Genomic DNA, 17,016 nt, shown 5'->3' with positions numbered 1-17,016 from the left:
AGCCTTTCTATTGGTCAGGGTTAGAAACCCCGCCTTTGAGGCGTTTTCAACCAATGGAAGCGCGGCATTCTTCATTTAAACTGTCTATAAATTTCTGCTTAGTCAAAGTTAAGAATGGCGCCAGGGATTTGAACCGCGCTGAAGAAGTTTGGTGATCCATCTTCTGAGTATCGCCGGGATTTCGAATCGCGATGATCATCCCCTCTCTAGAAGAGTTGGACTCCCTCAAGTACAGTGACCTGCAGAACTTAGCCAAAAGTCTGGGTCTCCGGGCCAACCTGAGGGTACGGCGCTAGCGGTGCAGGTCCCTGGGCGGGCGCGGCGGGAATAGCGGCCTCGGAGAGATGCGGTGCGAAGGGACCGAGAGGGAAGCCCGGGGACTGAGGCAGCTGTCCCTGCCCCTCGGGCGGTAGATGTGGTTCACGGTAGTCCCAGTTAGAACTCTGATAAACGGAAGAGGAACTGTAGTTTTCACCTCATTTTGAAGCTGGCTTGTCTGGGTGCTCACATGATAAGCTCTGTTCCGAGGGGTGGTTTATTGTTTTTTGTTTTGTTTTGTTTTGAAATTACTTTATACCTCTCAGGGCGTCGATTACGAAACGCAGGCCCAGAAAGCACAAGGGGTGTCGTTAATCGTTAGACAAGTAAATAATTGGCTCAGCTTCTGGAAAACCCCAAACAGACTTCAGTGATTTGTAATATTGCCGATAATCTCTTGAAACTTTATTGATGGACCTGTCAGGAAAAAAACAAATCGACTTTTAGGGGACCACCTCCTTGGGTAAACTTTTATAACTCAGCCCTGATCTAGTATAGTCATGTACTTATTGATGACTGTTGTGTTGATGGTCTCTATCAAAACCAGTAAGGTCTTTGACTCCGAGGCTACAAGATGTTTGGAGAGTTGGCCCGGCGCTGTGGCTCACGCCTGTAATCCAGCACTTTGGGAGGCCGAGGCAGGCGGATCACCTGAGGTCAGGAGTTCGAGACTCAGCCTGGCCATTAAAAAATTAGCCGGGCGTGGTGGCACACGCCTGTGATCCCAGCTTTTTGCCTGTGATCCCAGCTACTTGGGAGGCTGAGTGAGGCAGGAGAATCGCTTGAACCTGGGAAGCCGAGGTGGCAGTGAGCCAAGATCTCACCACCGCACTCCAACTTCGGTGACAGAGCGAGACTCAGTCTCAAACAAAACAAAAACAAACAAAAACAGGATGTTAGGAGATTTGGGGATTTAATGTAGGATAGCGGTTTTATATATTTTGTTAATAGTTGAGACTTCCCACATAATACTGCTGTATACTCTGGAGGTTTCTCCTGCAGGGTGTGATACAGTGAATAAATGCCTAAATCAATTGTCACAAATGTTTTTTTTTTATTTGTTTGTTTTTTCTTTGAGACCGAGTCTCGCTCTGTCACCCAGGCTGGAGTGCAGTGGCGCGATCTCGGCTCACCACAACCTCCGCCTCCCGGGTTCAAGCGATTCTCCTGCCTCAGCCTCCTGAATAGCTGGGATTACAGGCGCGTGTCACCACGTCCAGCTAATTTTTGTATTTTTGGTAGAGATGGGGTTTCACCATGTTGGTCAGGCTGGTCTCGAACTCCTGACCTCGTGATCCGCCCGCCTCAGCCGCTGAAGTGCTGGGATTACAGGCGTGAGCCACAGCGCCTGGCCTAAATTGTTTAAACAAAATAATCAGGGCCTAAGTGCCTGTTGGGGCTGAATGACCAAAGGGTTTTCCTTGGAGATATTTCTGGGATGTAGTGGTTAGTGGCTCCCCTACACTTCATAAACAAAGCCTTAATATCTCAGCCTAAATTCCTTAGGCTTTTTTGCTGCGTAGCTAGAATCTTTTATCCAAGGCTGCATCCCTGAACACTTGGCACTTTTATCTATCTTTGTCCCATTGCTCATTTTGACCCTCTGGCCTCAGATCACCTTCTTTCTCCTTTATCTGCCTGGCTGTGTGTGTGTGTGTGTGTGTGTGTGTATGTGTGTGTATTTTTAGTAGAGATAGGGTTTCGCCGTCTTGCCCAGGCTGGTCTTGAACTCCTGGGCTCAAGCGATCCTCCAGCCACGGCCTCCCAAAGTCCTGGGATTACAGGAGTGACCCACCACGCCTGGTCCATATCAAGTATTTATATGTGAATCAAGTATTTATAGGTGAAATGTTATGATACCTGTAAAATTTGCTGTAAAATACTCAAGGAAAAAGAGAGGGAAACTAGATGAAGTAAGAACAGAAGAATGTTAATAATTACTGAAACTGGAGATAGGTACATGGGGGGATTGCACTATTCTCTCTACTTTTTTAGGTTTGAAATTTTCCATAATAAGATGTTTTAAATTATTAACTTGGTACAACCCAAGAGCTCATTATTTATAATTTATAGTATATATAGTATTTATAATTTACAGTATATACTATATTTATATTTACTAGTATAAATATATAATGTATATACTAGTATCTATAAATATACTAGTATACTAAATATACTAAATACACTATAAAATATACTAAATATATAAATATACTATATAAATATACTAAAATACTATATTAATATACTATATATACTAGATAAATATAGTATACTATAAATATATAAATATACTAAATTTATATATTTAGCGTATTCAGTATTTAGTATACTAAATATACTATAAATATAAATATACTATAACATACTAAATATTATACTATATACTAAATATACTATATAATATACCAAATATACTATATTTTGATGTATACTAGTATATTTGTACTAGTAAAATTTATTTAAATTGTAGTGTTTCATTTTAATCAAATATTGATAATTTTACTAGTATGATATTATTAAAAATAAATTTATGGCCGGGCATGGCGGCTTGCATCTGTAATCCCAGCATTTGGGAGGCCAAGGCAGGTGTATCACCTGAGGTCAGGAGTTTGAGACCAGACTGGCCAGCATGGCAAAACCCCATCTCTACTAAAAATACAAAATTTAGCCAGGCGTGGTGGGGGGCACCTGTAATCCCAGCTACTCGGGAGGCTGAGGCAGGAGAATTGCTTGAACCCAGGGAGGCAGACGCTGCAGTGAGCCAAGATCACGCCATTGCACTCCAGCCTGGGCAACAAGAGTGAAACTCCGTCTAAAAATAATAATAGCAATAATAATAAATAAATATATAGGAGATAATATTAGCTCTTTTGAGAGACTTCTCTTAATGGTATAGCAATTTGAAGGAGCCGGTTATTAACGTTAGTGTGGCGACTGGTCCTTTTGTCACTCATGCCCTCACTTACTTTCTTTCAAGCTTAAATTACAAGCACTGGCACTATTTCCACTTCCTTGCACCTCCTTATACTCACCTGGGAAAACCCAAGCCTGATTAAACCCAGCTGTGTGCTTAATCTTTGCCTATACCTCTGCAGCTAACTGTAGTTGGAGAAAACACCTAACTTTGTTGAGCGAACTTATTTTAAATATGCAACTCTAAACCTTAATATGGGCATTTGATCTTCCTCCTTTTTTTTTTTTTTTTTTTTTTTTTGAGATAAGGTCTCGCTCTGTTGCCCAAGCTGCAGTGGCACAATCAGACCTCACTGCAGCCTCAACCTCTCAGGCTCAAGGCATCCTCCCACCTCAGCCTCCCAAGTAGCTGGGATTACAGGCACGTACCACCACACCTGGCCCATTTTCTTCTTAGTCATGAACTTTCCTACTTTTGAGGATAATTACTTTTTATCATCTTGACTCAACTTGGCTCCCTTCCTTCCCTTGATGACTTTACCTCATAGGTCATGGGAAAATAGATGCAATCAACAGAAAACTGCCTCATCGTTTAACCACCAAATCCCCTCCTTTTTTTTCTTTTTTTTTTGAGACAGGGTCTTGCTTTGTCAGCCAGCCTGGAGTTCTCTGGAGTGCAGTGGCATAATCAGGACTCACTGCAGCCTCAACCTCCAGGGCTCAAGCAATCCTCCCACCTCAGCCCCCTGAGTAGCTAGGACTACAGGCATGACCACCCTGCCTGGCCAATTTTTTTTTTTAATTTTAGTAGAGATGAGGTCTGACTATGTTGCCCTGTCTGGTCTCCAACTCCTGAGATTCAGCAATCCTCGTGCCTTGGCCTCCCAAAGTGCTGGGATTACAGGCATGAGCCCCTAGGCTTGGCCCCACCACCAAACCTTCTAGCCAACCTGCATCTACATCCGCATACTCTGCTTCTTTGCCTGTCTAAGGGCAACCTTTCCATTTATGCTGAAGATCCTGGGCCCTCTTGCTTCCCCTAGGACTACATGCCTACAATTAGAACCTCTCTCCTGCATTAATTTCTCCACTCTGCTAGCTTATTTGCCATAAGGCATGCAATCATGTTTTACTATCACCCATCTTTTAAAAAAATAAAAAAGCCAAAATCCTCTCCTGATCCCATGTCCTCATTCCATCTACTGCCCTATTTCTCTGTTCTTTTCTACTGAAATTGCTTTATTAAGGTCACCATCTTACAAAGCTTGTGTTCCCTCTCTCCCCTCACCTGTGCCTATCAGTAGCATTTGGCATGATTGAACATTCCCCTCTGCTCCAGCCACTTTCTGTTCTAGACTTTGATATTTCAGTCTGTCCTGCCTTACTAGCACTTCTTTCTAGTCTCCTTGGTTGGTTCTTCATCTGCCAGATCTCTAAATGTGGAGTGCCCCCAGGGCTCTCTTCCTGGCTGTCTTTTCTCTAACTGTGCTCTATCCCTCGGTGATCTTATCCACGCCATTTTTTTTTTTTTTTTTTTTGAGTCGCAGTCTTGCTCTGTCACCCAGGCTGGAGTGCAGTGGTGTAATCTCGGCTCACTGCAACCTCCACTTCCCAGGTTCAAGTGATTCTCCTGCCTCAGCCACCCGAGTTCCTGGGATTACAAGGTGCCTGCCACCATGCCCAGCTAATTTTTTTGTATTTTTAGTAGAGACAGGATTTCACCATGTTGGCCAGGCTGGTTTCAAACTCCTGACCTCAAGTGATCCACCTGCCTTGGCCTCCCAAAGTGCTGGGTTTACAGGCATGAGCAACTGCGTCCGGCCCATTCCCGTAAGTTAAAATTTACCCAAAAGCTAATGCCTCCCAAACCCACATCTCCAGTAGGACCTCTCTGTCCCCTAGGATGCTGACTCGTGTATTTAAGTAGATTTTCAACAACACAGTCAGGTCCAAGCATTGACAGTCTCTTCCCCATCTCAGTACATGGTTCAGGCCCAGTTTGGATCACCCTGGATTCCCCTCTTCTTCACCCACAGCCATCCATCCTTGTCAGCACCTCCTCCTAAATAGACCTGAAATCTGACCTCTGGGCACCATCTCCAATGCTGCAAACCTGTGCCACAGCACTCTCATCTCTTGACCACTGCCTCAGTCTCCCTACTGGGCTTCCTGCCTCAACTCTTACCTCACGAAATAGTGTTCTCTTGGTAGTTGGAGTGATATTTGAAACTTAGGGAAAAGAAAAAAAAGAGAGAGAGACCAGGCACAATGGCTCATGCCTGTAATCCCAGCACTTTGAGAGGCCGTGGTGGGTGGATCACTTGAGGCCAGGAGTTCGAGACCGGCCTGGCCAGCATGACAAAACCCCGTCTCTACTAAAAAAAAAAAAAAAAAAAAAAAAAAAAAAAAATACAAAAATTAGCCAGGCATGGTGGCATGTGCCTGTAATCCCAACTACTCGGGAGGATGAGGCACGAGAATCCCTTGAACCTGAGAGGTGGAGGCTGCAGTGAGCCAAGATCACAGCACTGCACTCCACCTTGGGCGACAGAGTGAGACTCTGTCTCCAAAAAAAAAAGAAACTTAGAACGTGTCTTTTTCTCCTCAGTGCCCTCCAATGACTTCCCTCACATCTAAAATAAAATCTAAACTCTTTCCAGTGTAATGAGAGAAACTTAGTTTGACCCCGATTTGGAGGGAAATTTTTTTAAAAAGAAAATAGCTAAAATTGGAGAGAAGGAAATTTCATTATGGGCCACATATTAGGTGATATTAGGAAATTATTGCTTTTTCTGAGTACACTAATGCATTAGAGGTTATGTGGGAAAATCTCTTCTTATATTTAGGAGATGTGGCTGATATATTTAGTGGTGAAGAATCATGATGTCTGGAACTTATTTTCAAATTCTTTCACAAGAAGTATATATTAATATAGAGAAACCAAATATGAGACAATGCAAATGATTGTTGAGTCTTGGTGGGAAATATGAGTGTTTATTACACTACTTCAACTTTTCTTTTTCTTTTCTTTTTTTTTTTTGAGACGGAGTTTCGCTCACCCAGGCTGGAGTGCAGTGGTATGATCTCAGCTCACCGCAACCTCCACCTCCTGGGTTCAAGCAATTCTCCTGCCTCAGCCTCCCAAGTAGCTGGGATTACAAGCATGTGCCACCACGCCCAGCTAATTTTGTATTTTTAATAGAGACAGGGTTTCTCCATATTGTTCAGGCTGGTCTGGAACTCCTGAACTCAGGTGATCTGACTGCCTCAGGCCTCCCAAAGTGCTGGGATTATAGGCGTGAGCCACCGCACCCAGCCTACTTTGACTTTTCTATAGGCCTGACGTTTTTTTCTAATAACAATTTAGGGGAAGAGATTAATTTTTTTTTTTTTTTTTTTGAGACAGTTTCGCTCTTGTCACCCAGGCTGGAGTGCAGTGGTGCAATTCCGGCTCACTGCAACCTCCACCTCCTGGGTTCAAGCGATTCTCCCGCCTCAGCCTCCTGAGTAGCTCAGACTACAGGTGCCCGCCACCACGCCCGGCTAATTTTTGTATTTGTTGCAGAGATGGGGTTTCACCCTGTTGGCCAGGCTGGTCTTGAACTCCTAACTTTGGGTGATATGCCCGCCTCGGCCTCCCAAAGTGCTAGGATTACAAGCATTAGTCACTGCACCTGGCCGAAATTCATAATTTTTGCTGTGGCCTTTACCTCTCTACTTGACCCAGCCTCTGGTCACATCTCTGATCTCCCTGCCCTCCATACACCTCAGTGTTCACCATACTCCTACTATAAGGGCAGTTTCTGTCTTTCAAATGGGTCCATCTCAGGGCTCCTGTTCTTGGTGCTAACTCTGCTTGGAGCGCTCTTCACCTGCTGCCTCTTTCCTCATTCACATCTCAGTTCAAGCTACCACCTCAGAGAGGCCTTTCCCAGCCATCCTAATTCAGGTAGCATCCCCACCCCACCCCAGTTGCCCAGTTTTATTTTTGCATCATAATACCTGATGTCACATCATTCATTTCCAGCTTTCTTGGGTAACAGACTGTTTCACCTCTGCTAGAAGATCCTGGAGGGCAATCACCTTGTCTGTTTAATTCATCACTCTCTAGTGTCTGGAACAGTGCCAGCACAATAAATGCTTGTTGAAGGAATACATGAATATATGCTGATAAGTAACATCTGCACCTTCAGCACAACTCTTGAACACCACCTCATATCATTCAACCTCCTTACTGGGTTCTGCCACAGGTGCCTCACTTCATGCATTTTTGTATGTTTGGTGAGATTTTGAAGATATATTAAGAGAGTATTAGAAAAATCAAGAATGCCTGAATTCTGCCCTGCCAATCATCCCCTTCCCAGAGAAAACCCCAAGGGTGGTTCAGGGAACAAGTAGAAAATAAGGTACCACTTTAGTACTAGCTGAAATGGTGCCTAATATCTCGATGCAGAGCATTCTGGTAAAGTGGATTGGAGACTGTGGCTAAGGCTTGCACCACAAGCAAAAGCTTGAGCACAAACCAAATTTCAGGATCTCTGCCATTCTCTACTGGACACATGGCCCATGATAAAAGGCGTGAGAAGAATAGAGCCAAACCTGGTGGCTGGGCCCACCTTGAGAAGGATGGCTCTGGCCCTCAACTGCATGGCTGGGTGGCAGAGGAAGAAAAAGAGAACCCAACCAAAAAACTTGACTTCTTTTTTTTAAAACGGAGTCTTGCTCTGTCGCCCAGACTAGAGTGCAGTGGCGTCATCTCCTCGGCTCACTGCAACCTTCGCCTCCTGGGTTCAAGCAATTCTCCTGCCTCGGCCTCCCAAGTAGCTGGGACTACAGGCGCACACCACCATGCCCAGCTAATTTTTGTATTTTTATTAGAGACAGGGTTTCACCATGTTGGCCAGGCTGGTCTAAAACCCCTAACCTCATGATCCACCTGCCTCGGCCTCCCAAAGTGCTGGAATTACAGGCATGAGCCACCCCGCTCAACCAAACTTGACTTTTAAATCACAGAAAAATGTAACCAATCAAATCAACATTCTTCTTTCAGGAAAGAACAAGAAGGGAGGTTTTCCTAGGCTGGGAAGAGAAGCTCAGTGTTCCCTCCCCACCGCAGAGACCTATAACCATCCCCCTAAGACCCCATCACCTTTTGCATTCCTTATCTTAGGGACCACACCACACTTCACCAGCTGTCCAAGCCAGAAACCTTGGCATAACAAAGCTTGCCTCTTCCTCAACTCTCATGTTCACACTGATTTCTCTTCCTAAGAAGGTTTTGACTTCATCCGTACTGCCTTAGCGCCCCCCCCACTCTAGTTCAGGCCACCGCATCTCTGGCTCATCCCCATCAAATGCATCTTGCACAATGTGCAGGTAGAGTAATCATTCTGAGTAATGCAAAATTGGTCATCCACTGCCTTGCTGCAAACTCTTCAGAGATTGCCCTTTTCTCTGAGGGTAAAGTTCATACTCTTTAAAGGCTTACAAGGCCTGGTAACATCAGGGCCCTGCTCACTTTCCCAGCATTGTCTCTCCTACTATATCCTACAACAGCTCCATGTTCCAGCCACACTGAACTTAAGTTCTGCAGACTCCACCCTCGTTGCCTTGCTGTGCCATTCCTCTACCTGTTTCTCTACATTCTCTCCTTTTCATCCTTCAGATCTCAGCAATTAGAGACATCACATCTTTATCTGAGAACTGCCCTGTGCAGATGCTTGCTGAAGTGTAACCTGGCAGTCCCAGCTTTGATGGCCATGCTTACCTATGTTCTTGTGACAGCCTGAGCCTCCTAGCGTGGGCATTTACCCCACTGTATTGCAATTGCCTCTTTCCTTGTCTAACTTTCCCACTCAGATGTGAAATTCCTTAGAGCAGAGACCCATTCTTTCTAAGTAATGGTTCTAGTCCTATGGTCTGACCAGAGTACATTTAATAAATACAAGAACAGCAAAAAATGTTCAAGGTATCTTCCTTGTTTATTTGACTTTTGGCTCTAATAATAAGGTCCCTCTTGCAGGCAGACAAGTTGTTAAAAGCCTTGAAAGGCCACATTAAACATGAGGCAAGAAAAGGAAATGAGAATCAGGTGAGTAATGTTTTTCATGTTTACCTGTTAGCTAGCAAAACAATATTTGGTTAATGGTCAATTAACACACAACTAGTGATGATTTAAGACATGCTGTTGGCCGGGTGTGGTGGCTCACGCCTATAATCCTAGCACTTTGGTAGGCAGAGGCAGGTGGATCACTTGAGTCCAAGAGTTCGAGTCTAGCCTGGCCAACATGGTGAAACCCCGTCTCTACTAAAAATACAAAAATTAGCCAGACATGGTGGCGGGAGCCTGTAATCCCAGCTACTCAGGAGGCTGAGACAGGAAGAATTGCTTGAACCCGGGAGGCGGAGGTTGCAGTGAGCCAGGATCGTGCCACTGTACTCCAGCCTGGGTGACAGAGCAAGACTCCGTTCTAAAAAAAAAAAAAAAAAAAAAAAAAAAAAAAATGCTGTTTATTAAAAAAGAGATCATTATTGGTAATAGTGCCAAGGACTGAATCCTTTCAGATTAACTATCTGCTGTTGTGAATGGTGAAACTGTTTTGCACCAAGTAATCTGTTGAATAACATGTTTTTACACAAATACAAAGCCTGAGTACTAGTTGCCAAATATTACGAGAGATGGCATGATTTGAGTAGACAGGGAACTGGATTTGAAATCAGAAACACCTTGGTCAAGTACCAGCTCTCATTTATTTCTCTGCAACATTAGAAAACTCAAACTCCTCTTCTTTAAAATGGAAATAATATCTGTTCTGCTGAACTGAGTGTTGTGAGCATCACATGAAGTAGGGATTGTGAAAGTGACTTGTAAGCTATAAAACACTGCTGATGGCTGATAGGAGTTGTCATGGCTGCTTCAGACCCACATCAAAGATTTTTGATAAGGCATGACTCCTAAACGGATGAATGAGTGCTCCATTAGAGCCAAGATTGTTTTATTCTTTTTGTTGTTGTAGTTGTTGAGACAGAATCTTGCTGTCATCCAGGCTGGAGTGCAGTGGTGTGTTCTCAGCTTGCTGCAACCTCCATCTCCTGGGGTCAAGCAATTCTCCTGCCTCAGCCTCCTGAGTAGCTGGGATTACAGGCATGCACCACCAGGCCTGGCTAATTTTGTATTTTTAGTAGAGACAGGGTTTCTCCATGTTGGTCAGGCTGGTCTCAAACTCCCGACCTCGGGTGATCCCCCGACCTTGGCCTCCCAAAGTGCTGGGATTACAGGGGTGAGCCACTGTGCCCGGCCCTTTTTTTTTGTATATTTAGTAGAGATGGGGTTTTCACCATGTTGGTCAGGCTGGTCTCAAACTCCTGACTTCAGTTGATCTACCTGCCTCAGCCTCCCAAAGTGCTGGGATTACAGGTGTGAGCCACCACACCTGGCGTCAAATTTATTTTTGATTCCAGGCTTTAATTAACTGAAAATAGACAAGAACTATTTTTGAATTCTAGCTTTAAAAGTTTCTATATCAATGAATTTCTTTTTTATGATTATAGATACATGATTGTAGTGCCATTTGAAATTAAAATTATAGGCCAGGTGCAGTGGCTCACACCTGTAATCCCAGCACTTTGGTAAGCTGAGACGGGTGGATCACTTGAGGTTAGGAGTTTGAGACCAGCCTGGCCAACATGGTGAAACCCCATCTCTACTAAAATACAAAAATTAGCTGGGCATGGTGGCGCACACCTGTAGTCCCAGCTACTCAGGAGGCTGAGGCAGGAGAATCACTGGAATCCATGAGGCAGATGTAGTGAGCAGAGACCAAACCATTGCACTCCAGCCTGGGAGACAGAATGAGACTCCATCTCAAAAAAAAAAACAACAATAAAAAATTGTCTCTTTATATTCAGCAACATGTGTAACTCAAAGGTACTGCTTCTAGGTTGGTGCAAATGTAATTGTGGTTTTTGTCATTACTTTAAAAATTGACAAAAACCAGGCCAGGCGCGGTGGCTCACACCTGTAATCCCAGCACTTTGGGAGGCTGAGGCAGGTGAATCATGAGGTCAAGAGATCAAGACCATCCTGGCTAACATGGTGAAACCCCGTCTCTACTAAAAATACAAAAAATTAACCAGGCGTGGTTGTGGGCGCCTGTTGTCCCAGCTACTCAGGAGGCTGAGGCAGGAGAATGGCGTGAACCCAGGAGGCGGAGCTTGCAGTGAGCCGAGATCATGCCACTGCACTCCAGCCTGGGTGACAAAGCAAGACTCCATCTCAAAAAAAAATGACAAAAACCAAGCCGGGCATGGTGGCTCACGTCTGTAATACCAGCACTTCGGAAGGCCAAGGTGGGTGGATCACCTGAGGTCAGGATTTCAAGACCAGTCTGGCTAACATGGCAAAACACTGTCTTTACTAAAAATACAAAAATTAGCCAAGCATGGATGCACACAGCTGTACTCCCAGCTACTTGAGAGGATGAGCCAGGAGAATTATTTGAACCTGGGATTCAGATGTTGCAGTGAGCCAAGATTACGCCACTGCATTCCAGCCTAGGCAACAGAATGAGACTCTGTCTCCGAAAAAAGAAAAAAAAACACCGCACTTACTTTCGCACCAACCTAATACATGGAAACAGTTTCTCTTACTTTTTTTTTGAGACAGGGTCTCACTCTAACCCAGGCTGGAGTGCAATGGTGCAATCAGGGCTCACTGCAGCCTGGACCTCCCAGGCTCAAGCGATGCTCTTGCCTCGCTCCCCTGAGTAGCTGGGACTACAGCTGTGTATCACCAGTCCTGGCTATTTTTTGTATTTTTAGTAGAGACGAGGTTTCACAATATTGCCTGGGCTGGTCTCAAACTCCTCGGCTCAAGTAGTTTGCCTACCTCTGCCTCCCAAAGTGCTGGGATTACAGATGCTCTGCCAGTTTCTCCTCTTTTACTTTCTTCTCCATGACTGTCAGGGAGTTGGAAAGTGGGATCCAGATCACATTTTTCTATTCTCATGTAAAAACCCCTGCTTCTTTTTTAGCTCATCTTGAAAAGGCCAAAGATAAAGGGAAAAAAAAACTCTGCTCCTTTGAAATTTATGATCACCTATTTTTTTTCTTTCTTTTTTTTTTTTTTTTTTGTCTGAGTTTCACTCTTGCTGCCCAGGCTGGAGTGCAATGACACGATCTCGGCTCACCGCAACCTCCACCTCCTGAGTTAAAGCGATTCTCCTGCCTCAGCCTCCCAAGTAGCTAAGATTACAGGCATGCGCCACCACACCCAGATAATTGTGTATTTTTAGTAGAAACGGGGTTTCACCATGTTTGTCAGGCTGGTCTCAAACTCCCAACCTCAGGTGATCCTCCCACCTCGGCCTCCCAAAGTGCTGGGATTCCAGGGGTGAGCCACCGCATATGCTTACCTATTTTAATCTCCCATCTGCTGAGCTCCTAGTTACTCTCTAGTGTTCTCTGTCTCATTGTCATCATTTCCTCATGTCCTCATCTTATTTTGGACAAGTTCAAAGGTCCATCTGGATGTCTCTTCTTACTACTGTGGCCTCCTTGTCCCTTAATGCTAGTGATCTTTGTTTTTGCTCTTGATCAGCCATCTACTTCTCTGGGCATATCCTGGACCTTACATCACTTGGAACTATTCTGCTTCTGTAATATTTCACCTCTGGTTAAGGCCTTTTATTCTTTTTTTTTTTTTTTTGAGATGGAGTCTTGCTCTATCGCCCAGGCTGGAATACAGTGGCACGATCTCGGCTCACTGCATCCAACTCCCCAGCTCAAGCAATTCTCCTGCCTCAGCCTCCTGAGTAACTGGGATTACAGATGCACACCACCATGCCCAGCTAATTTTTGTGTTTTTAGTAGAGTGGAGGTTTTACCATGTTGGCCAGGCTGGTCTTGAACCCCTGACCTCAAGTGATATGCCCACCTTCGCCTCCCAAAGTGATGGGATTATAGGCGTGAACCACCACACCCAGCCAGTCCTTCTATTCTTTAAGCTTTATTCTTTCATTCCCAACAGACATATTTTGTACTTTTTTATATTTTTTTCTTAATTATTTTTGAGATGGGGTCTCACTCTGTCAACCAGGTTGGAGTGCAGTGGCATAATCGGCTTGCTTCAGACTTGACCTCAAGCAGTCCTCCCACTTCAGCCTCATAAGTAACTGGAACTGCAGACACACTCACTACACCTTGTTACTTTTTAAAAAAAATTTTTGTATAGACTGGGGTCTCATTATGTTGCCTAGGCTGGGGAACTTTTTAAAAATACTGATGGCTGGGTGCAGTTGCTCACAGCTGTAATCCCAGCACTTTGGGAGGCCGAGGCGGGCGGATCACGAGGTCAAGAGATCGAAACCATCCTGGCCAAAATGGTGAAACCCCATCTTTACTAAAAATACAAAAATTAGTCAGGCATGGTGGCATGCACCTGTAGTCCCAGCTACTCGGGAGGCTGAGGCAGGAGAATTGCTTGAACTCAAGAGCTGGAGGTTGCAGTGAGCCGAGATTGTGCCATTGCACTCCATCCTAGGCAACAGAGCCAGACCCCGTCTCAAAAATAAATAAATAAATAAATAAATAAATAAATAAATACTAATGTATGGCCAGGCACAGTGGCTCACGCCTGTAATCCCAGCACTTTGGGAGGTCAAGGTGGGTGGATCATCTGAGGTCAGGAGTTCAAGACCAGCCTGGCCAACATGGTGAAATCCCGTCCCTACTAAAATACAAAAATTAGCTGGGCATGGTGGCATGTACATGTAATCCCAGCTAGTCATAAGGCTGAGGCAGGAGAATTGCTTGAGCCTGGGAGGCGGAGGTTGCAGTGAGCCGAGATTACACCACTGCACTCCGGCCTGGGCGACAGAGCTGGACTCTGTCTCAAAACAAAAAAAATACTGATGATAGACCTCACTAAACCCCAAGCCAAATAAATAGACTATCAAGGGATGGCCTGTGGCCATAATAGTGAAATAGACATCTGGTCTGTAATCAGTCTACCAGATATCTCCTACCCTCTAAAATATTGGAAGATTTCTCATTAAGGAAATTAAATAGTTATCAGACAAAGGTTCCTGCCTTTGGGCATTCAAGGAACCACCAGCATAATGGCCTCCTCCCTACCCAAGGAATCCTGCCAAATAACACACATTTCCTGCACATTCCAGCTCCTAATGAGGTTTTTCCTGATTTGCTATGAAATATGAATAGACATGGCCGGGCGCGGTGGCTCACGCCTGTAATCCCAGCACTTCGGGAGGCTGAGATGGGTGGATCACGAGGTCAACAGATCGAGACCATCCTGGCTAACACGGCGAAACCCCGTCTCTACTAAAAATACAAAAAATTAGCCAGGTGTGATGGTGGGCGCCTGTAGTCCCAGCTACTCAAGAGGCTGAGGCAGGAGAATGGCGTGAACCCAGGAGGTGGAGCCTGCAGTGAGCCAAGACCACGCCACTGCACTCCAGCCTGGGCAACAGAGTGAGACTCCGTCTCAAAAAAAAGAAAATGGACTGGGCATAAAGGCTCACGTGTAATCCCAACATTTCGCGAGGCCAAGGCAGGCGGATGACTTCAGCCTAGGAGTTTACAACCAGCCTGGGCAACATAGTGAGACCCTATTTCTACAAAATTAAAACAATTAGCTAGGTGTGGTAACACATACCTGTGGACCCAGCTGATTGGGAGGCTGAGGCGGGAGGGTCAGTTGAGCTTGGGAAATTGAGGCTGCAGTGAACTTAGATCAAGCCGCTATAATCCAGCCTAGGCAACAGAGCAAGACCTTGTCTCTTAAAAAGAAAGAAAGAAAGAAAATATGACCCTAAAGGAAATGAAGATAATACAAAATATAACTCCTGGCTTAGCCTCCTGAGTAACTGGGATTACAGGCACATGCCACCACGCCTGGCTAATTTTTGTATTTTTAGTAGAGACAGGGTTTCACCGTGTTGGCCAGGCTGGTCTCGAACTCCTGACCTCAGGTGATCCACCAGCCTCGGCCTCCCAAAATGCTGGGGTTACAGGTGTGAGCCACTGTGCCCGGCTTAATAAATTTTTCATAATTTTAAGTAGAGATGGGGTTTTGCCATGTTGCCCAGGCTGGTCTCAAAGTCCTCGGCTCGAGTGATCCACCTGCCTCAGCTTCCCAAAGTGCTGGGATTACAGGTGTGAACCACTGCACCTGGCCCAATTTCTGTATCTATTCACACTAAAATAACTTTGAATGCTTTCCTACCCTAATTTATTAATTTGAGTTGCTAAGCGTGATTATTTCTTTTTAAATACTCTATAAGGGTTTGTTTGTTTTTGAGACAGAGTTTCGCTCTTGTTGCCCAGGCTGGAGTGCAATGGCGCCATCTTGGCTCACTGTAACCTCCCCTTCCTGGTTCAAGTGATTATCCTGCCTCAGCCTCCCAAGTAGCTGGGATTACAGGCATGCACCACCATGCCTGGGTAATTTTCTATTTTTAGTAGAGATGGAGTTTCACTATGTCAGCCAGGCTGATCTCAAGCTGACCTCAGGTGATACATTCACCTCGGTCTCCCAAAGTGCTGGGATTATAGGCGTGAACCACTGTGCCTGGTCTAAATACTGTATAATTCTTGTCTTTGCCTACAATTTACCGCTAGAGAGTTTTAAATTTTTTCTTTTGCATATGTAATATGTTTTTTATTCTGTCTAAATTCTGATTCTTCCTGAGCATTATAACTAGACATAGCACATAGCAGATTAATACCTCTCTTTTCAGGATGAAAGGCAAACTTCTGCATCCTCTTGTGATGAGACTGAGATACAGATCAGCAATCAGGAACAAGCTGAGAGAGAACCAATTGGTCATGTCACCAAAACAAGGAGAAGGTGCAAAACTGTCCGTGTGGACCCTGACTCACAGGTGAATGGAAATATACAAACTGAAAATATACCACCTATGCCAAAATTGGCATACTTTTAGGGAGCTTTCTTTTTAAATTCCCATGTGATGTCATGTGTTTGTAAGCTTACTGTGTGCTGTAAGCTCCATGAAAGCCCAGACCCGAGTCCAGCTGCTCATCACTGCATCCCAGGGCTTGGGCCTCAGGAAGCACTTTTTAAGTATTAAGCTCACATTAAATATTTGTTGTATAAATAGGAACATTCATTGAGTGTTCACTTAAGTGAGGTGTAGTAGGAAGGAAAGAGAAACAAGCACTAAATGTGCTTTTTGTTGTTTTTTCATTTGTTTAAATTCTCCTTCCTACCTTGTCCCTGGCCTGGTGATCACCCTGTACTTAGTCTTTCAGCAGTGTGATCACATGATTAGCAAGGGGCTTCCCTCGCTTGCTTTCAGTAGACTCTAGTTTTATTCTTTTATCTTATCCTTTCATTCAAATGTAATTTTTATAAAACACAGTCTTTTTTTTTTTTTTTTTTTTTGAGACAGAGTTTCACTCTTGTTGCCCAGTATGGAGTGCAATGGCACCATCTCAGCTTACTGCAACCTCCACCTCTCAGGTTCAAGCAATTCTCCTGCCTCTGCCTCCTGAGTAGCTGAGATTACAGGTGGCCACCACCACGCCCAGCTAATTTTTGTATTTTTAGTAGAGACGAGATTTCACCATGTTGGCTGGGCTAATCTTGAACTCCTGACCTCTGGTGCTCTACCCCCCTCGGCCTCCCAAAGTGCTGGGATTACAGGTGTGAGCCACCATGCCCAGCCCTGAAACAGTCTTAATTTTCTTTTCTATGTTCATATTGTTGCAGTAAACTGAGGAACGGAGAGACTAATACGG

The 17,016-nt window shown here is 44.7% G+C and overlaps 1 protein-coding gene across 4 annotated transcripts in view; it reads left to right on the top strand.

Moving 5' to 3' along the window:
- The first annotated feature begins 73 nt into the window (after positions 1–73).
- The window catches only part of NUSAP1 (nucleolar and spindle associated protein 1), a 47,639-nt gene continuing 30,696 nt past the window's right edge, over positions 74–17,016 (top strand). For all 4 annotated transcript variants that reach the window (XM_030814279.1, XM_012507458.2, XM_030814278.1 and 1 more), the window contains exons 1-3: positions 74–284; positions 9,260–9,328; positions 15,996–16,139. In XM_030814279.1, coding sequence (XP_030670139.1) covers positions 192–284; positions 9,260–9,328; positions 15,996–16,139 — 306 coding nt within the window. In that variant the 5' untranslated portion in view covers positions 74–191. The remainder of the gene's footprint in view (positions 285–9,259; positions 9,329–15,995; positions 16,140–17,016) is intronic.

This window comes from Nomascus leucogenys, chromosome 6 (genome assembly GCF_006542625.1).
Source record: "Nomascus leucogenys isolate Asia chromosome 6, Asia_NLE_v1, whole genome shotgun sequence".
NCBI lineage: Eukaryota > Metazoa > Chordata > Mammalia > Primates > Hylobatidae > Nomascus > Nomascus leucogenys.
Note: the sequence above shows the minus strand (reverse complement) of the source record. Positions and strands in the feature narration are given on the sequence as shown.